At 31.1% G+C, this 22456-nt stretch overlaps 1 protein-coding gene across 1 annotated transcript in view; it reads right to left on the reverse strand.

Moving 5' to 3' along the window:
- Positions 1 to 5091: 5091 nt before the first annotated feature.
- The window catches only part of LOC129224034 (TOM1-like protein 2), a 40535-nt gene continuing 23170 nt past the window's right edge, over positions 5092 to 22456 (reverse strand). The window contains exons 11-16 of the mRNA XM_054858432.1: positions 20004 to 20112; positions 18198 to 18240; positions 18045 to 18095; positions 16516 to 16555; positions 13900 to 14026; positions 5092 to 8041 (exon numbers count right to left, since the gene is read on the reverse strand). Coding sequence (XP_054714407.1) covers positions 8038 to 8041; positions 13900 to 14026; positions 16516 to 16555; positions 18045 to 18095; positions 18198 to 18240; positions 20004 to 20112 — 374 coding nt within the window. The 3' untranslated portion in view covers positions 5092 to 8037. The remainder of the gene's footprint in view (positions 8042 to 13899; positions 14027 to 16515; positions 16556 to 18044; positions 18096 to 18197; positions 18241 to 20003; positions 20113 to 22456) is intronic.

Here is a 22456-nt window from a genome sequence, read left to right on the forward strand (position 1 = left end):
TTGTTAACCTTCCTGAGGCAAGCTCAAGTATAGTCGTGCTGTTCTACGGAATTTAACATTGTGTTGGCGTGGCCCTGTAGCTAGGAGGGTTAGTAGAAAAAATATTGGTTACACCTTTGACAATAAATTTCACTGGCTTGAAGAAGTCAGAAGGGTTCCTAAGGAATGTGAACAAAAACAGAATTTGCAATATATTATGTTATTTTTGAGTTTTTAAACAATGGTAGGTAAAGAAACTGCATTGTTTTGATAATATATTTGTTTTGAATTTCTTACCAGTATATATGTTGAATAGGATATTTACAAAACTAATAATTGTTCTACTAATGAATCAGATTTTAACACCATTCAGTGATTGTGTTACACAAGAAATGAAGTGTCTTATCTAATTACCTTGTCCAATTTGAATATAATAAAAATTATTTCATAATTTTTTTTCTTCCTTAATAAAACAATGTATACATATTTATCTGCTGCGAACATTTATGAAACTTATAATGTGTCTAGAATTAACCAATGAAAGTTTTAAATTTTTTATCTGCACAAATATCAATTGTAATAAGTAAAGTTTTAGTGAAGAATTTTTTTTTTTTTTTCTGACTGCTTCTTAAAGAAAAAGAAACAGACAATTTCAAAATTCAATGCAAATTTATATGTTGAACAATCAAATCAAAATTGTGAGAAACAATGATCACATAGAAACAACAAGTTTTGAGTCTGCTTTTACAGAGATTGATGGAGCATTATCTTTTTTTTTCGTTCTAAAAACAGATGTAATGCACATGTTTCATCAATATAAAAAAAAGATACATACATACATTTATACAAATATATAACTGTTAATTTTACAAAAAATATGCAAGCAACAGAAACATTTTAAGATGTGGTTTATTTATTTGACAATGTAATGTGCAAGCTTTTTTAGAAATAAACTGAAACTATACTTTGATCAGTTTAAAAAAAAAAGAAGAAGAAAGAAAACAGAAGATAAATATTGATTTCTCAAAAACAAAGAAAATAAGAAGTACAACATAAAGGACATAAATCAACAATCGTAACACTTTTTAAATTAAAATCTTTTTCAAAAATAAAGTAACAACAATATAACTTTGATTGAGAAGAGGTAAGCATGTGTAATTCAGAAAATTGCACATCTATCAAAAGATCTGATTTTGAGCAGTATAACAAAATATATATCTTCTAAAAAAGGTTATGAATAAAAGAAACCCTGATCAACATAGCTGCACGGAAATGCAGGGAAAACAAAAACATATGGACAATAACTGCAAACGAATTTCAAGAACAAAAAGGGGTAAAATCTTCTTTGGAATTAAACAAATAAGATAATCTGTGATAGCATCACATATGAATCATTTCGGGATGGGCGTGACACGTATTGCCCAGCTGTGAGCGTAATCTCACATCTGGGTGCGACACACATGGTTATCCAAATTTGTTTTGGGGATAATGAGTCAGCTAAAATAAACACATACAGGGGTGTCCCTCTATAACACAGTTAATTCATTCCGTGTAGTATCGAAATCGTGTTATACGAGACTTTTTTTAAATAACATTTTTACTTATTTTTAATACTAATTGTGAATGTGCATGAGAAAAATCAGATTGAGATGTATCGTGTTATATCAAAACCGTGATATATCGAAACCAAATTTCATTAGAATTATCAACCATTAACAGAATGTATTAAACAAAAATGAGAAATTCCATCTTTTTTAAACATAACATTCCAGTTATATCAAAACCATAAAGTACAGTTGACTCTCTGTTTAACGACATTCTATTTAACGACTTTCTCCATTTAACGACGGCTTTTCCCGGTCCCAGATGGTCCACTATAGTGTTAAAAGCATTCTATTTAAGGATACTTTCTACTCAAGGACAATTTTTTGTGGTCCCTTGAAAGTCGTTAAACAGAGAGCCAACTGTATTAAATTCAAGTTTTGTACCATGTAATATCAAAACCGTGTTATAATAATCGCAAATTTGGTACCGTGTAATATCGAAACTACGAGAGATGCCTGTAGTTGTATTCCAAACATTTTTGTCAATATAGGAACGGGGGGGGGGGGGGGGATGTTCTGCGAATTCAACTGCTTGATTCATTCCATTGGATACTGACTGTTATTCAGGGGAACACTGCTGCAAGCAGGTAAACAACAGAAATGAGTTCGAGATTTTTAGTTTGGATTCAATACCCACAATTGGGAAATGTGGGAAATAGATTTTTTTTTTCTTGCTTTTTGGTTCAGCGGAGACAAATAAGCGAACATGTACAATTAGTAACATACAATAACAAAATACAAAAAAAAAAAAGAGGAAAATTTTGCAGTTACTGCCCATTTTCTGCCTAAGGCAGAATATTTTGCACATCATTAGGAAAAATGAATACACTATTTAATTAAAGAATACACACAAGAAATAAATGAATCATTTTCAAATGAGGTAGTATTAATGATTATGATATTCTGAAAGAATTGAGAAATAACAGCAATTCTAATGCTGACACATTATACAGTCGGACCTCCATATATCGAAGTAGCAATTGCCAGAAAAAAATTTGATATATAGAAATTTCAATACATAGAAACAATCCTATTTTATCATAAAAATCTCCTAAAACATAAAAATCTCCAAAACTCTATAAAAATCTCCAAAAAGCTAATTTTTGTGTATGAAGCCCAATTTCTAATTTATACGAGGATCGGATTAAATGAAAGTTGATAATTAAAAAATTAACAGAAATTAATTACATTTTTGCGCCTTCATACATCTTCATTCTTTGGCAACTCAACTTGATCTGCAACATTAGGGAATTTTCGTTTTGACAAATCGAGAAAAGTAAAAAATCAATCTACTTAACTTGAATAATTTTCACAGAAGCTAAAAAGACTAGTAATGATAATTAGCAGACAAAAAGGATAACTTGAAACTGATTTTAGTGTTACTGGTTACAACTAAGATTTGAAATAAACTTGAGGGAATTTAAGAACTCAATAACGGAACAACGACCTATGTACACACCACTCAGCCCCAGATTCCTTATCAGATTCTTAGCAACTTTTAGTGAACATAATTTTCTCCCCTAAGTTTCATTTTCATGAGACAAATAGTCTAAAGTGGAAAAAAAAATCTACGAATTTCCCGAATTTTTTTTTTTTTTTTTTTTTGATATACAGAGATTTTTTTGATATATAGAAGCAATTTTTCTATGTAATGAACATAGAAATTTGCTGGGGGATTTCGATGCATAGAAAATTTCGATATGTGGAAGTTCGATATATGGAGGTTCGACTATACTATGTTTCAAATGAAATTACACACCATTTAGATTTTGCAGCATTGCTTTCATTTAGTCATCGACTTGCGAACAATTTGTCCTCAACGTTGATTTTCATCTGCATGCTGTGTGAATGTAAAATAAAATAGATTTGAATATATTGTTCAAAATGTTGTTTGATGTAAGGGAAAATATGATGATAAAAATGTAAAATACTCCAAAACACCACCAATGTGCTTCTCTCTTAATAAGTTCCTGAATAATGGAACAATCTAACCACACAATGCTGTAGCCAGAATTTACATTTGGGGAGAGTTCCTTCAATTTTTTCCTGTGAACATTTCCACAAAAAGAAAAAAAAAGGATGTGTCTGTAGTTCATGAACAAATAGGTCTAAAAGACAGCCTCCTTAAAATGAATGGTGCAGTACGCTCTCCTAAATAATGGACAGCCGTTCTTTTGAACAATAAGATTTATTTTTATCTATACTGTTCTATAAGTCTCATTTAATTCTTGATATATTGATTAAAACCACAAAAATTAGCACTTCTTTGCAATTTTGGTAGTGACTGGTACATATTGGCACCGAAAGAAAGAACAATTTTTTTGCATCTGATGGAGTTTGTTTGGAATTTCCAAGTTATAACTGGAATTAAATAACTTTCTTTACTAAATTAAAAAAAAAAAAAAACTTTTAGCCTTTATTTATGCGATTGGTAATAATTTCATAGTTAAAGGTGAGAAAGCTTAGTCATTCAAAATATTTATCTGTCGCTGTTTTGTGTATTTTTTTCAAATAAAATACTTACAATTGGTTTTAATATGTAGGCTGCTCAATAAGTAATTAGACTAATTTTACTGCTGCCAAACTACCCATCAGAATTTTTTTTGGAAGAAAAATGTCTGTTGCCTGTATTAATAAAAGCAACCAATAGTTGGCATATACAGACTCATGTTCCTGAGCATCACATGACTGAATTGAAGCCTGTTGGTGGGAGTCCACAAAATACAGCCAGTTGTCAAAATGGTAGCTTTGATGGAACAAAGTTATGCAATTAAAGTTTGGTTTCGTCTGCAAAAATCAGCATCGGAGATCTTTGATATGATACATGAAGTTTTTAACTTGTTGGAACTTTTTAGAGTAGGTACTCTTTGCTGGCATAAAGCTTTTGAGGAAGGCAGGCACAATATGGAAGATATTGAACGTGAGGGGCAACCTTCAATGTCCATCACAGAGACAATGATTAACACTGCTGCTATTATCATTAGGATCTTAGAATTATTTTACAACAGTGATTTCTGTCTGTTTCCTCAACTTAAGAAACCATTACGAGGCAAACATTTTGAAAGCAACAAAGCATGTCTAAACTTTGCGGAGAGGGTTTTGAAAAAGCTCCCACAAACTTAACGTTCACAAGTTGTTAAGAAGTGGACAGAACATTGGAATAAATGCATTTAGTCCTGCAAAAGTTATTCTCAAAAAAAAAAAAAAAAAACATGTAAAATAAGACGATTAAAGTTGCTCTGTATTTTTTATAAATTTAGTCTTATTACTTATTGAATGGCCCTCATATATAAATTCAAGGCTTATAAATAGATTTTCTATTGTTGCTCTTCATTCTGCTATTGTGACTAGCAAAGCTCAGTAGCTGTGATTCTTTTTCTTGTCCCCAATTTTTAAATGTCAGCTAGAAAAAAATAATAAATATCTTTAAGTAGGATGCGTGTTCTGGCCTGCAAGGCCTATTTTTAAAGGAGGTAAGGCGGACGGTCTTTTTTTTATTTTTTTATTTAACACGAGTTTTTGTGACCATTTCGCATGGTCTCAAAGTGTTTAAAAATAAGTCTCAACTTTTTAACACTTTTTAGAAGTCGGAAGATTCAGAATTTTGGAAAAATAGGAATTTGGAACTACACACACAAAATCACAACTATGCCTGTGATTAGTTAAACAAATTTGAAAAGTTATATCTGTAAGACATTTTACACATTGTTCTCTTCGGCTAAAGGTGTGCCAAGAACCAGCAGCTGTAATATTTTTTGATTTAGTCCACTTTCATTTTTACAATTAAAATGCTTTGCATTTTTGATAATCAGTTTTGTTTTACTTACATTTCGAATTTTATGTCAATTCAAACATAATTGAATTATATTTTCTTCTTGTACTGAAATGAAGTCAATATGGAAATGAAAATTTGTACCTCTAGGTCTCTTTTGATAGAAAACCTAAAATCCACGCGTCACAAATGAATTGGAATGCAATGATTCATAACATTGCTTCTTGGAATGCTTATTTCAATTTTAACAAGCACAATTCTTAGAGATTTGGACACCAGTTCGTATTGGAGACAAATGAAGCTTAGCAATGGTATCTATCTCGTGGAGGGGGGGATTAAGTACACATAATGCATTTACTTTGTTTCAAGAAAGTAAAACATTCATTTTCACTTTCTTTAGAAAAATCATCTTCATTGACTAAATTAAATGCATTTCCCATTGAACTTACTTTCTTTGAATACTTATATAGCACCTGTGATATCAAACTATATATAATAATAGTAATAATAATAAAACAATTGCATAATAATTTAATACATTCGGTTTTCGAGCTATTGTGCAGAAGATTTTCAGTGATAAATTTAATTTTTGCTTATCTAGAAATTCTGAAAGCTCAGTGTAGTGGAAGTGATAGCTGTAATATGCATATATATATTATATACATACACACACACATATATATATATATATAATATTTCGTCTAATAAAATAAAATACAATACATATTATAACTGATATATTCTACTCTGATAGATTTCATTTCAATATATAGTTAATTTATAAATATATCACAATCTATAAACAAAACATGTTAAAGAATAAAAACAGGTATAGGTGTCCCTCGTGTAACATCGGTAATTCATAATGTGTTATACAAGACTTAATTTTAACATAAAATAAATCAGGGTAATACGTACTGCGTTGTATCAAAACTGTGTAAAACAAAACTTTGAAATAATAAAACATATTGAAAAAAAAATTGACGTTTTTGAAAAAAAAACCTATCAACTTCATTTACAAAGAACAAAGCACATACTATTAAAGAGAAAATTAGAATTTCTGCAGCTAGTTTGTCTGAGCAACAAAAAATAAATATATAAATAAATAAAATAAAACAAATAAATAAGTGGAATTATTCTATTCTACATTTTTTTTATATATATCTAGCATCTGACAAATTTAGCTTAATGTTATTTTTGTTATTTTAACATTGAATTAAAACAAAACTATATTCACTTATTTTAAATCGCATTATATCAAAACACAGTGCAATAATGCATTCAACTTTTATACCATGTAATATCGAATCTGTGTTACAATAATCCTAAATTTTATTTCATGTCATATTCTCCATGTAGTACAAATACCATGTTGTACGAGGGATGCCTGCATAAACATTAGCGCTCGTTTTTTTAAACAAGAATTACAACACGCAGATACAGTAGAGAACCAATTATCCGGGAAGTTCGGGACCATCGCTATCCCGGATATCTGAATTTCCCGGTTTTCTGAATCGCTAAAAACCTCTGTTGGCCGATTGTTTATAAAACTTAAATTACTGTAATAAATAGTAATACATATTAAAATAAGAAGAAAACAGTTCAGAAATGCTTATAAATACTATCGAAATATTAAAAACTTCTAGTGAAAGAATAATTTAAACACCAAAAAACTTCAAGTTATTCATAAGACCAGAGACCCTCACATTCAATCTGAAAAAGAAAAAAACCCACCACTTTTCGATGTTTTAAAACGAAAAAAAAAATGAAGGGAAGGGCTAGAATCAAGTTTTTGAACGGAAATGTGCGAATTTCCTGCTATTCTGTATGAAAAAATTTGTTTTCATGAACGCGCTTTGTTTTTAAATTTTTTATAAAGATTTTGTGTTTGTGATTACGGCGGTTATCGATAACTATTGCTTTTTGCAATATCAACAGGAGTAAGATTTATGAGTTCTTGCAGTATTATTACAGTCATGCGTTTAACAATTTCTAGATTCCACCATTAACTATTCGGAAAATTTGCGAATCTGGTTTTTGGCGTTTCCCGCAATTTCGCTACATCACTGACGCTCTAAACGGCTTGAATTTTAAAGGAAATTCAATAAAATATTGCATTAGAATTCGACAATATTCATTTCTTCATTTCTTTAGTTTTCAGTTGGAATAAAACAAGAAAATCTCCCATCTTAATTCAAGAAAATATTTTGGAAATTTTGCCCTGCCCAAAAGTCAACCCTTTAAAGTTCGTTTTTGTAAACATTTTCCCCAGTTTTGTGTAAGTAATATGGTATTTTTTAAGAAACAGTTCATATTCTTTTAGGTATTTCAAAAAAAAAAAACTTGTTTTTTCAAAAATTGCCAAAAATGCATATTTTTAAAAAATGGCGGGAAAATCTGCAAACAGTTGCCGGTTTCCTGGTTTCCCGGTTTTTTGGTTCCCGGATAAAAGGTTCTGCACTGTATATAAAATGAAGTGAAAAGTCCTCATTTTTGAACAACTTCATCACTAAGAAAAAAAAGAAATCTAAAAACTAATTTATTATAGGACTATATCATTTGTCATTCTCTTGTATATACAGTCAACTACAGTCAAAACTATAATTCGCTTATTAAATTGTTCCCACACATGGAAAAAAATAATCAACACTTTCATCTTGTCTTTCACTTTTTCATAGGACGTTAGCTGAAATAAAGAGAAAAAGAACATTATTCCAAAGAGAAATTCAAATGATACTTATATTAGATCTACTGAAAAGTTCTGCTCTTTTTTTTTTTTTTTTTTTTGGCAGTAGCACTTGAACATAGGACTTCATTGACTGCACATATAGTGCTGGCCAAATTATTAGACTAAAGAGTTTCTTTTTTTGTTTTTTGTACACTATTTGTACTAAAATACTATTTATTTTACTGTTAAAGTACAGTACACACTGTACACTGATTATTACGTTATTGTAGCATAATTTAATGTTTGCAGGTGGCAGCACTGTCTGCTTTGTTTATGTTCTTTGTTTAGCTACCTACCAGGAACATAATCTCAATCAGCTTAAACAGTTAGTTCACTAGTTCTTTTTATAAGTGTGTTCTGTTATATTTAAAGTTAGTTTTATGTAATTAGTGAGTATGTGTCAGGGTTGTTTGGTTTAAACCACGTTGGTTTAAACCATGGTTTAAACCAATTGTTTTTTTTTTAAAAAGCCAAAAAAAAAATCTATTTTACAGCTTTACATTGATTTCCTCACACATATTGAAAAATGTAAAACACCATTTATGCTAAGTTCCTAGCTAAGTTGCAGAGATAAATACTAAAATTGCAAAGTTGCTTCTTCAAAATGTATTACAAGCTTTAATCGAAAAAAAATATTAACATATTTTTTATTTCATATATGTGCCATAAAGCAGATTTCAGTCAACTTCCATCATTATGCTTAATTTGCATGATTAGTTAAGATTTACTAAGGATTGAATCTTTTATTGTAGATGCAATCCATTATATTGATCACTCCTGTTGCAGGGGTGTGACATTTTTGCCCATTTATTTGCACTTTCCTGGAATTTTAACCTTGACTTGTAAGGTAATCAACAGACTAACTTAATTGTTTGCACCTAAAAATTAAGATTTGTTCTGTAGGTGAACACAAATAATATTTTTTGAATCTAATTTTAAAAAAAAGTTTATACTTCATATTATGATACATAATAGTTCCTTATATTATAATGTAGGAAGATTAAAAGACAAATTTTTAAATTCCCAGAATAAAATGCAAATGTATGTGTAAAAATTGATTGAGAAATATATAAATCTTCACATATTAACTACACTCTCCATTGGTGTTATTTTATTTTTTTTTTTTTTTTTGGATTCTGTGTGCTCAAAAGATTTTGATTGGCTATACATCTAATCTGCTTTATGACTATTGGGTGCAGATAATTCTTAGTTTTTTCCCCCTTTTGTTCATTGGAATTGGGATTTTGGTATTTGCTTTGCCTTAGCTAACCTGTGCAGTTTACAAAAGTTACTTACTCATATTGTTTTAAAAAGAATGTCTAATTCTGGTAGAAAAAAAGACCTAATCTGGCTTTCATTTGATGAAATCAAAAATGAAGCCAGTATTTCGTATCATAAAGGGTCTATATATACATGCATACTAATATGTTAATCAAGTCAAACATTTCAATCAATATTTCCCCGCAGAAAGCTATTTTAATTATTTAATTTAGTTACAAGATTTTGTTCTAATCTCTTTAATTAATCAAGAAATTAGGTATAATGTGACTATTGAATAACTGTTAATTACATGGAACCTTAATTACCTGCCGAAAATTAATTGTTTTTCTCGCAAATAGTATTTAAACCAAAAAAAAGGGTTTAAAACCAAAAAAAAACCTGGTTTAAACCAAAAAAAAACCGGTTTTTTTGTTTTTGTTTTTTTTTTTTTTTTTTTTTTGAAAAAAAACCGTTTTTTTTTTTTTCAGGGTTGCCACGGAAGTTCAAGAATGAAATTCCCCGACATTTCCAGGTTTTCCAGGTGGTTTTGAGAAAAATTCCAGGTTATCGATCTCCATCTTCATTTTGCAACATTAATATATACATCTCAAATTTTGATAAAACTTACCTCATTTTCAAACTTTACAAACAATGACTACCAAATTTAATTTACTCAAGCTGAAATAATCAAAAATATGTACTAAGGATGGTTCTTTTTTTTTTTTTTTCTCTCAGCTCGAGTCCAAGACACCCCTTATCTTTTTAAAACTTACTAATAGTATTGTGCTTAAAAATTTTAGCTTCTTACTCAAATTTTAAGAGGTTGCTCAATGACCGCTTAATTTAACATTAGCCCTAGAATAGAAAAAGTCACAAATTTAGAAACATTTAATTTCCCCAGCTCTTTTTTTTTTTTGGATGTAATTATTTTATTGCAATGAATATGCATATAACTCGTGTATATTATAGTATGTAACATTGTTTTTTCAGTTCAATGCATTTTTTTTAACCCCCTCCCCATACTTACGAAATTTGGGGAGGGGGTCGAGTACCCTCTTTCAGTTGGAATAGGAAGTTAAAATTCTTCCAGTATTTTACTATCCACAAGTCTAAAAGCATTGAGTGGTGTCCTGTTTTCTAGGAGAAACCTTTTTTTTAGGTGTATTTTTGAACTACCCTAATGTACTAACACAAGTGAAGCAAATCACTGTAATAAATAATGTGAATGTCTGAATGTAAATCTAGCATATCTAATTTTCAATAGCGAGGAGCCACTGAATTACATCAAGTGAAAGAACTGCGAAATTAACAATTGTGACATCTGTATCACAAAAATAAAGTTAATTGCTAAAATAATCTGAACTAAAAAGTTATGAAACATAAACTTTTTCAATTATTGCCTACCACCCCTCCAATCCGTTGAATTCACAGCGCTTTTAGACTTTGGCCTGTAAAAAAATCATGCATCTTTTAGCTTCACATATTTCCCCTGTTTGTTGCTCATAAAACCGGGTGCTCCCCCCCCCCAAGTTCAATGGCACCCCCCCCCCAATATTTCTGAACGCCTTAGCGCTTTTTTTTATTTTTAACCCTCTTCTTTTATTTTTATTTTTACCTATTTATTTATTTTTAATTATTATTGTTTTGGAAGAAAAGTGTGCTCGCTCCTCCACAATAAAATACACATACACAGATGAAAATAATAAAGTAAAATAATATGAGTAAATAATTTGAATAAAAATAAAGTAAAATAAATAATTAAAAAATCCCCCCCCAAAAATTTTGATGGCGCAACTTGCGCCATAATCACTTCTGTGGGCACCCTGTCATAAAGTTAAATTTTGAGCAATGATCAGAAACTTCTCTGATGTGCAGATTTTTTTTTAATCGGATTACTTTTATTTTGAAAGAAAGAAGCGCATTGAAAGTCTTTAAAGATCACTACCAAAATACTAAAAGAATAGCGATACTTCCGTAAAAAAGAAACTTCCCAAGTTTAAAATTGTATAATGAACTAAATTTACAAAACAAAATTGTTTAGAAGAATACGATTTCATTAATTAATTTAAAGAAATAATATAAAACATGAAAAGATTATTGCAGCTCATTAAGAACTTCAGTCGCACTCACAGACAAAACAACGTGCTGTGTATCATAACAACTTCAGAACTGCTTAAGTAAACAAGCAGCGTTTAAACAGAGCCCGCTCAAACTAGGAAGAAAAGAAGTACCTTCTGCGCATGTCCGCCGCCGACTGCTATGGCGCACGCGCCAATGGCAGAGAGTTGATAAAAAGAACTGCAGGGGGAAGAAGAAAGAGGGGAATGACAAAACGAGGAATGGGAATGGCGGCGAAAAAAACAAGGTTGAAAGTTTTGTTTTTTTTTTTTTTTTGAGGTCATAGACCGCGGGCCGCGCTAAGAACGATCGGAAATATGCCGTTTTTCATTTTCCCTGACATTTCCCTGATTTTCGGCCATTTTCATTTTCCTTGACAATTCCAGGTTTTCCCGGTGCGTGGCAACCCTGTTTTTTACCAACCCTGGTATGTGTATGTGAGTAAATACAAAAGTGAGTATAAACAATTTTTTACCTCCTTTTTTAAAAAGTTAAGAAATGGTGTAAACCTAGTGAAAAGTATGCCAAAAAGACTTAAAATGCTCACCAAGAATGAACAAGGGAATGCATACTAAATATTAGATAATTATTTCACTGGTCATTAATGTGTCTATAGTTATGTAATCAACAAAGAATTTGCTTTCAAAACAGTCTTAGTCCTGAATTAGAATCCTGAGTCATTAGAATCCTGATGGGAAAGATCGGGGCAGAAAGGAGGTGGGGGGGGGGGGGGTATTTGCGCGATCGCTAGAAAGAGGCTATGAAATGTGGCAAAACAATGAATGTAAAAGTCTTCAGCAAAAAATAATTACATACAAGAAGGATTGAAAATAATAGTCTACAAAAAGTTATAAACGTTTAAGTGATAAGATGGCATAGTAAACAAAAATGAGCGAGTGTTGTGGAAGCGGATGCAATCGGATTTCGAAATGCATAAACGCTGACGCTTTCTACGTCATTCTCGAGCCTTTTTCCCTCCCCACCCACGAAACGAAGTTCCTTTCCTCTTTCTACCTTAGAAAGAACATGTGAGTTAGCAAAAATGCTGACGGGAAGAACGCGATCGCGCGATCACTTGAAAATGCTCGGCGGCCAGGAAATGAAAAAAATACAAAAAGCGGAAAATCGCGGATCCGCGGAAGATTTTTATCCCTGCATATTGATTTGTTGTTTATTGAGCCTATTTCAAAAACATTTTACTACACACATTCATTGCTTACTTATACCTAGAACATCGCCTGTCAAGATATGACAGGTGAAAATTGCTTCTACATTTGAACAAAACAATTCTCTGTTTGGTGACATTTTGATGGTTGAAATTTTAACCCTAACTCTAGTGGATCACTCTAAACTCCAGTAGATATGTGACTGACAGAAATGACAGTCTTACGAGCAAAACAGTTAAGTTACAGGATCCAGCTTATCCTTGTCACAATAAAGCCTTTCCCTGCATGTTAAACATTACCAAACATATTACCAAATTATGCGGCAGCGCAACATTCATTGTTGGTGACGTCTGGGGTGTTACTCGATCATTGGCTATTATATATATATATATATGATGATAGTTACTGATCAATTATTACATGTTATCAGTTTAATAAGAAAAGGAATATTTCTCCCTGTAATGAGCGATGTTCCAATCAATTTTTCTGACGGTATACTCCCAGTAATCCAAATATGTACAATATGTGTATGTGATCATATACATAATATGTCATAATATGAAAGTTTTTGAAGTTTGAGGTTATTCGCTATATGTCTAAAAAATGTTTGAGGGTATATGTCGTATATGGCAGGGGTGATTGTAAGTTCATCAAAAAATACCTGAAAGTTTCAAAGCGAGAACGGGGGGGGGGGGGGGGGGGGGGGGGGGGGGGTAATCTTTGGCCCCTATTACTTAAGTGCACCTTTGCCATAGTTTTAAATAGTTCTGAGTCAAAATATTGCGTGCACATTTAATTAAATTTTTAATGGATTACAAAGTTACTTTTCAGCTGGTGTTATACAAATTATCTTGACATTTGTCCATCTTAAGGGATAGTTGTCCATCTTAAGGTTCTTGCAGGTATATTTGATGAGTATTATATAATTTAAAATAAATTGCGGAGGTAGGGAGATAAAAGCATAACGAAAATAGAACATAATTCCGGTATTTTCGGACATGAAAATACCGGAAATGCGTCCGAAAATACCGGAAATTCGGCAAAATACCGGAACACAATCACCCCTGGTATATGGAGTATACCCTCTGGGAACACCACTGCCTATAATGAAAAACCCTGCTTAATCGAGTATTATATGTTGGAACCCACAGTATCAGTTTAAACAGGAAACTTTTTAAAAATTTTATCGCATTTATAATTCATCAACAACTTAAGAACATTTTTTTTCAAGTTTATCGAACCCCAAATAACAGATATCTCAACAAAATTTACCTTTTCAAAGGAGATAAAGGTTTCCCTTCATTCTGGTCCTTTTCAGTATCATTTGGAGTTGCAAGACTGATAGTTGGCAATCTTTCAGCAGCAGCAGCTCGAGATGCTAGAAAACGGTCAAATTCCTCTGCACAGAAATATTTAAAACAAAAAGTTAATAACACTGTAAAGGTTGCTTTATTAATCTTTACTAATAATAAAGCTTAAAGTCTGTGTCTCTGGATGCCTGTTACGCACATAGCGCCTAGACCGTTTGGCCGATTTACATGAAATTTGGCACAGAATTAGTTCATAGTATAGGGTTGAGCACCTTCAAGCGATTTTTTGAAAATTTGATTTTGTTTTTTTTTAATTCCAAATTTAAGAACATTTTCCCAAGCAAAATATTCATAAGATGGACGAGTAAATTACCAAGTTATCATAAAGTGGAACAGTAACATACGCAAGCAAATGAACATAGTAAGTTGGCGAGAAATTCATCATCCATTATTTGTAAATATACAAGCGAACCAAATGACCTTTCAATTTTTTACTATGGGCAAAGCCGTGCGGGTACCCCTAGTATTTTATTAAAAAAAAAAAAAAGCACTACTTTTGACTCTCCTAGTCTCCGTAGCAAGGCTGGTTGAGCAAATTTATCAATCCCCAATGAAGATCAAGAGCCCTCTTAGAACTATTCACCCCATTGCAAGTAACAGCTGCCACTGGTAAATTATTTCAAATGCTTACAACCCTGTTGAAGTAGTAATTTTTCCTGGTTTCAAAATTGACTTGGGAATTGAAAAGCTTAAAATAATGACCCCTGGTTTTGCCATATATACACAAATTTAACCCACAAACATCCTCCATTGTAATAAATTTAAATAACTGAATCATGTCCCCTCTTACTCTCCTTTGCTCAAGAAATTATATATTAAGCACTCTAAGCCTAGCATCATAATCTAAATTAGAAAGCGCATTTGCTAACCTCACATCCCTTATATATATATATATATATATATATATATATATATTTGAACTTTTCCCAATAAATTCATATCTTTCTTAAAATAAGGAGGCCAAAGATGAACAGCATATTCCAATTGAGTTCTTACCAAACTTCTGTACAAAGGTAAAATAACTTCCCCAGTTGTTCTTTTGCTTTTTTTAAATAAGAAAAGACAACGTAATTTGAAGGGAAAAATTAGTTTTTAACTCTCTGATGGTTTTGAATGTCTTATCATGCCCTACTGAGCACGTTTCAAAAGCCTTTTAAACTTATCTTTCTGAAGCTAAATGTTTGTTGTCAAACGGTCCAAGGTGCAAGGTGGTAGCTAGGCATTGATAGAAGGTAGGACACTTGATTTACATGGCAAGTTACTAAAAAAAAAATTTCATGGGGAAGAATTTCGCGCATCTTACTCATGATCAAGGAACGTCCAGAGAGTTAATTAATATTTCTGACGATTACCCCTCACCCCCCCACTTCCTAACATTGGCGGTGTAATTAAAAGATATGATCTTTTTAGTTTCCAGGTTGTCTAACACAACACTTATATACATAACTTTTTCCATTCATGTACAAAGCTAATTCCGTTTAGATGTTTCATTTTGCCTCCAATGTGAACTTTCTTTGGAGGAAAGAACAATGCTTGAGAATTGAGTCAAAGCACTTCCCTTTAAACTTCCTTTTAACACTTGCCTATTTGAGTGATTACAGTAGACCCTCGTTTTACGTAGGTTTATTTTATGCGGTTTCGATTATACGCGGTTTAAGATTTGACACCTTTATTTTATTTTACGCGGAGGAGTTTCGGTTTTAGGCGGATGCGGCAATGCAAACAGATAACATTTTCCCCTCTTTCAAAATTTAAACTCCTAAAGATTGCAGATTAAGCGTAATAAACTGCATTTTGGCGTGCTAATAATCGAGCTTGTACCCCTTGAGACATTTTATGCGATTGGTTCCAGAGTTCTTTCCAGAAGTAAAGTTATTAAACTCACACAGTTCAGAACTCACTGGAAGAAGAGCTTTTAGGAGTGACAAAGGAGGCCAAAACCAAAGAGGATACCGACGTCGGTGACGCACAAATAAAAATGTTCACATTGAAAATTTTGAGCCATTCCTAGACAATAGAAACGATCTTTCTGATTTGTTAGTCAAGGAAGATTCTATCATGGAAATGATGCAAGTGATTATGGATGTATTAATGCTCTTCAAAGAATTACAGAGAAAAATTCTTAATAACTGCTAAAAGATATCATAGCCAGCTCCTCTTTATAAACAGAACACAAAATTAATTGACGTTTTCTTTATAGATGTTGTGCATAAAAGTCGATATAAGTACACATTAAACTTACTATACAATTAGTCATCACTAGAATGAAGTATTTTGTTATCTGCGGAACCAAACCCTTATTTTAACACTAGTATTAGGTCTCAATTAACGTGGTTTCGATTTACGTGGCATTTCCAAGGAATGTAACCCCCGAGTGAAATGAGGGTCTGCTGTAGTTCGTAATAATAATAATAAATAAATGATAATGAATAAGCAATAATAAATGCATAAATAAATAAATGCTGTTAAAATAAATATTGATAATGTTTGATTATTTTGTAATATGAAACACATATACCTGTCTTTGGCTGCGCAGATGCATTTACAGAATCATCAGGCTGGAAAATTTAAATTAGAATTAAATTCACCTTAAAACTTTAATCCCTAAATTACTAATTCAAGAGCATTTAATTCTTTTCATCATATTTTGTCAATTTGTGATGGCAATAACAATTTAATAGCGGAAAAAACTTATTTGGCAGTGATTATATTTAAAAATTGGTTGAGATAATGAAACAGTTCAAGATGTTTAGCTCCAATTCGTTTCAGAATACAAAGAGAGGAATAAGTATAGGTGCTCACCATATTGAACTGAAAATTGAAAAAGCAAAGTTTTAAATATTAGATAATATAAATTTTGATTTATTTTCAATCAGAATTTACAATAGATAAAATAGCGATTTTAATAAGCTTGAAATCATGCTTGAAAATTCATAACATTATTCCTGAAGACAAAATTTTAAAAACAATAACAACTCTAACTATTGCCAATATATAGTCGCAAACTTTAAAAAGTTAACTGTAAACATATGATGCATTTTAAAATATGCTACTTGAATCATTTTATTCAGTTTTGTTTGTATTATATTTAAATTTTTGTTTAGAATATTACTCTTTGATAGTTGACCATAATTTTCACCTAAGCAAAATGATTGAAGTTTTTATGTAACTGCAGTTGCTAACAGCTTAGTGCAATTAAATAAAATCATTTTTTGTTTTAAATTATTTCACAGAATGGCTGAATGGTTTTCAGATGAGCTTCAACATTTAAAAAGTTAAACATGGCAAAAGTATTATTTTCACACAACAAACATCTTATATAATTAAAAACTGAGTGTATGTACCTATGTATCTATGTCTGAGTTACTTCTCCCGAACGCGAGTGAACTGACCATCGAGTCAGGTATCGATGGATTCGTCATTTTCTCGTCTTTATGTTTAGCTATTTAACATAATCATCTGATAATAATTAGTGGGAATATCAATTAAAAACTATATGGATGATGACACTTAGATTTTGACATAAAATCCCTGTTTTTTGAAGGCTTTCTTCCATTTAAATTATTATTCAGTGCTTCATCTCAACTTTCTGTAACAATGTTTATTAAAATTTGTAGTGTGGAGAAAAATCACTTAAAAGAAAGATCTGTTGCCATTTTTTCTCTCGAATATGAGCAAATAAAATTCTGGGTTTTGTTTTAAAGGCTTCTCCAGTATTCGGGGGATTTAAAATGTTTACTTTTTGGTTATTTTTTCAAAATTTGTCGCAAAATTTTACTGATTTTCATTTTTATTTTTTTAAGCCTGATTGTTGAACACGGGTCACTTGACATAACTTTTATTTTCGAGGTGGACCGTGCAAAGCCGGGCGACACAGCTAGTCAACCATTAAAAAGCTGTAAACATATCTTTTTGTTTTGACACACAGAAAATTATAGTTTAGTTGAAAATTGAATGCAAACCAAACATTTTCCAACAATATCACAACGATGAGATGAAAACTCATTAGAATCTGTATTTCAAAAATCCAGATATTTTATAACTTACTTTTTCTTCTAGCCATCTCGCCACTTCTTGAATATCTTGTTCCCTGTGAAACTGAAATACACAATACCCGAAAATGTAAATAATAACTTGAACAGCTGAAGCTAAAGTAATACTATTAAAAATGATTTATCAACAGATGAAAATTAATAGTACCTGTTCAGTTGGCAATACTTCGGCTGTTGGACCATCACCTCCCCTACAAATATTTTCATAAATATCACTCTTACTCAACTTGTTGATAAACTAGATATTTTCTTTTATGCATTATCAATCACAAGAAAGATTTATCAATCTATTTGAAAATAGCAAAATAATAAGCACACACATATATATATGTATATACAGGGGTGTGTATCCCTCGTATAACACGGTTAATTCGTTCTGTGTAGTATCAAAAACGTGTTATACGTGACTTTTTATAAATAGTTTTTTTACTTATTTTTTAACCTAATTAATCGCGTACATGTCATAAATCATGTCAATGTGTACCGTGTTGTATGAAAACCATGTTCCGTATTATATCGAAACCCTGTTATAACAGACCTTGAACTAATGTAAATCAAGGAATCTGTACTGTGTTATATCGAAACCAAGTCCTAAGTTGAAAATTTTATAAAAACTGAAATTTTAGCACAATACAACATACACGCGAAAACTGGGTACCAGATCATACAAAGGCCCACTGATTTAAAAATAAGAGTTGCTATAAACAATAAAACTTAATTATTTTACATACCTCAAATAAAAACTGTTATGCATAGCAAGAAAAAACTTTCTCTACTTACTAAGAGCAAAACGCATTCTATAAGAGAAAAAATTCTGAGGTTTTCGATAGCAATAAAGTTCGCCTAAGCAACAACAACACAACAAAATATAAAATAAAATAATTAGAATTATTCTATTTATTTTATTTTATGTTTCAACTACATTTTTTAATTATCGTTTGCCAAATTTAGCTTATGTGTAATCCTAGTGTTATTTTCTTACAATGCATTGGAAACAAAATATAACATTCATCTTTTTGCTTTTAGAACACTGATGAGAAAAATAAAGTACTTACTTAAAAGTTAAAAGTAATTGTTATTTGGGGAAACCAAACTTTTGAGCTGAAGACAGACAATTTTTCGTAAAAGTTTCATAAAAACAAAGTAAAAACTTATTATATTTATTTTCACACATAACAGTGTATTGAATAAAAATGAAATTCCTTCTTTTAAAATTTGTGTTACATCAAAATCGTGTAGCTATAAATTAAAGTTTTGTACCATGTAATATCGAAACCGTGTTGTAGAAGTACTGTGCTATACGAGGGACGCCTGTATATGTATATATATAAATATATATTATGCAGGGGTGCCCACCTAGGCAGGGTCATGGCCCAGACTGCACAATTGAAATTTTCAGGGAGGGGGGTGTTTAAAGGGGTATTTCTCTATTTTAGGGAGGGAACTCCCAATTTGGAGGGTCTTTGTGGTATTTAAGGGGGGGTGCCCTTGCTCTTGGAGGGGGGAATGGACACCCCTGTATGACAAAAGTAAAATGTTATTCACATATTCAAAACAACTTAACAGCACAGATTAAGTCTATTATTTAGTTGCAATACTATGCATGTGTGAAAATTGCAACACCATGAAAGAACCAATCAAATTCAGATATTTACAGAAAAAACAAGACATGGATCGTACAGATGCAAAGCACTGAGGAACAATTGCATATGTATGGACGTAGCAGCTTCGGTTTCAGCAGTTTATACAAGTTAAATTCTGGAATATGATAACTGCTTGCGCTAAAAAAAAGCTGATCATAAATATCCCTCATGAGTGCTGTATGATAATTTGGTCATTATGTAACAATTTCCAAACAATAACACATAAATAAATCATGGTAATCACATGTCAATCTGGACATGTGAAAAGTACAAAACAAAATTATACTTATATGCAAGTGAAAACTGTTTACATTGGAGGCGGCTGTTCTGTTTTTCTTGATTGGGCTAACATGTCAAACTCATCAATAGTAGAGTCAAAGTCATTATTCTTTGCAAATGCATCCTCAGTAGGGTTCAGATCTATATGTCAAAAATTAAATACAAATAATTTGCATTGAAAAATACATATAAGTACACTTAAGTGTACATATTTTTAGTACACTGACAGAAATAAAGCTCCATGAATCAATATGATCTGATTTACAAAACAAACAAAAAGTTTTTCAAAAAATTATTATAAAATAATGCAAAAGAAATGTGTTTCAATGCAAAAGAAAGATTAATAGAAACTAAATAAAATCCCCTCTTATAGTTTAATTCCTTTTTTTTAATTTTTTATATATGACTAAAGAGATCAATTAAAAAACTCAGCTTCAAAATATGAACAAATAGCTCAATGAATCCATATTTTATCTGTCAGAATATTGAAATTCACATAACAAAAGAAATTACTAGAAAAATTAATTTGAAACAAAAACATATTAAATTTTCATGAACAGAAATTCAACAACATAATATGCAAAGAAAATAATAAATTGAAACTTCTAAGTAATCTAGAACAAAACCAAGAAGAAATTAAAAACCAAAAATGATAATTCAGAGCTGTAATTACAATTTTTAAAAATGTAAATAAGTGACAAAGAGAATTAATTTATGCCCCCCAAAAAAAAGTGTGAAGAATTGATTGCAGTACGACTTACATGTGTTAATTGTAAATAGTGTGGCTTGAGATATCTCAAAATTTGTACATTCTAGAAATTAAATGCCTAAAAATATTATGAAAGTGCATATTAACAGTAGTGGATTAAGAGGAAGGGGATGCAGGTAGGTCTCAATCAATATTTAATGTTAATAACATGAACTTTATCACTTCATAATAACAAAAATAATTTTTGACTTATTACAACACAAGTACAAATTTTTAAATATTGCTTGCATTATTATATGCTTTGATTTTTGCTTTTTCTGACAGGAATAGACTGCATGTGTTCCTACATAACTTTAATATTACCAGATTGGTGGCACTAAAAACAGAAAGTATTTCATTGACTCACTTTGCGCTAGAATCCCTTACCATTTAATATGGCAAAAACCTGAGGGATCTAGGTATTTTTTACAATAAAGTACAACATGTTTATTTTTCGGTAAAATATTTCTTGATTAATTATTTATCTACCAGGCCAGGCATGTAAGGGTGGAAAAACCAAATGCCCAATCAGAATTTTTACACATCCTCGACATGTCAGGCAGTATAATTTCCCAAGCTATGGTAAGTATTAATTTTCTTCTTGGAAACTCTAAATGTAAGCCTATTTATCATTAGGGATAGAACTAAAGACTGCATTACAAATGCAATAAATATTAACAACAGAACTTAGTTTCATAAAAATTTTAGAAGAAAAAATATATGTGCAATGACAATCCATGTATCAGTGAATAGCTACAGGGGAACTCCTGTTTGAAATAAAACTGACAAAGCACTTATGGTGGAGCTTTTATTCCAAGCATAAACAGGCCATTGCAGATATAACATGCAGATTTGATAGCATTGCAAATAAATAATTCCTTTTCTCGAAAAAACTATTTTTCAAATTACAATCAAATTGCAAAAAAAGAAAAAAAGAAAGAAAACCAACATGCTTTTATTCAATATTAGCATTACTACATTTTAAAGTTTTTCCTGTTTGAAGAATCTCTTAACTATGGGTTTGCAACTACCAAGAAGAAAATTTTGGCTAAAGAACTGAAAAATACATCAGCAACTACCTTGATAGCTCCAAATTAATGCTATAACTTCATATACAGTAGGCGCCGCTTAATGTGATCACAGTTAATGTTATCAGAATCACGAAGTCCCGGAACACTTGTATGTTAACACACGTTAAAAAAGTCGGATATTGTAATCAGCGTCTTCGTTTCTTGTTATCACTTTTTCATAAACTTTCAATTTTTCCCCCGTTTTTGTTTCTTAATTAACAGAAATACATAGGCAAACCCTGACGAGACTAACTTTCTGTGTAGCATTTTGTGGTTTTCAATAGCAGTTCAAAATTTTTTTAGGAATGAAGCTACAGAAAGTTCGCCCCCAGTGACCACAGACTCCACCTAAAAAAATTTCTTTTGCACCTAAAAAAATTCAGTCGCTGGACATGTCGCAGGCATTGATGTAGGACCTCCATTGTTGCCATTACTTTGTAAACTATTAAAGAATTGTGTCGAGATTGAAAACAAAGCGAAGTTAAATTAAAATTTAAACAGCAAGCAAAACCATGCTGGAAAAGATAGAAAAACTGAATGTGCTTTGAAACTGGTTTACGAATGTCAGGGAAAACGGCCATATTTTACTTCACCTATTACTGTGTACTTAAAAATTGCATAATTTAGATTTAACTTTTTATAATTCAGATATTTCCATTCTGTTAAT

The sequence above is a fragment of the Uloborus diversus genome, chromosome 6 (assembly GCF_026930045.1).
Source record: "Uloborus diversus isolate 005 chromosome 6, Udiv.v.3.1, whole genome shotgun sequence".
NCBI classification, from domain to species: Eukaryota; Metazoa; Arthropoda; class Arachnida; order Araneae; family Uloboridae; genus Uloborus; species Uloborus diversus.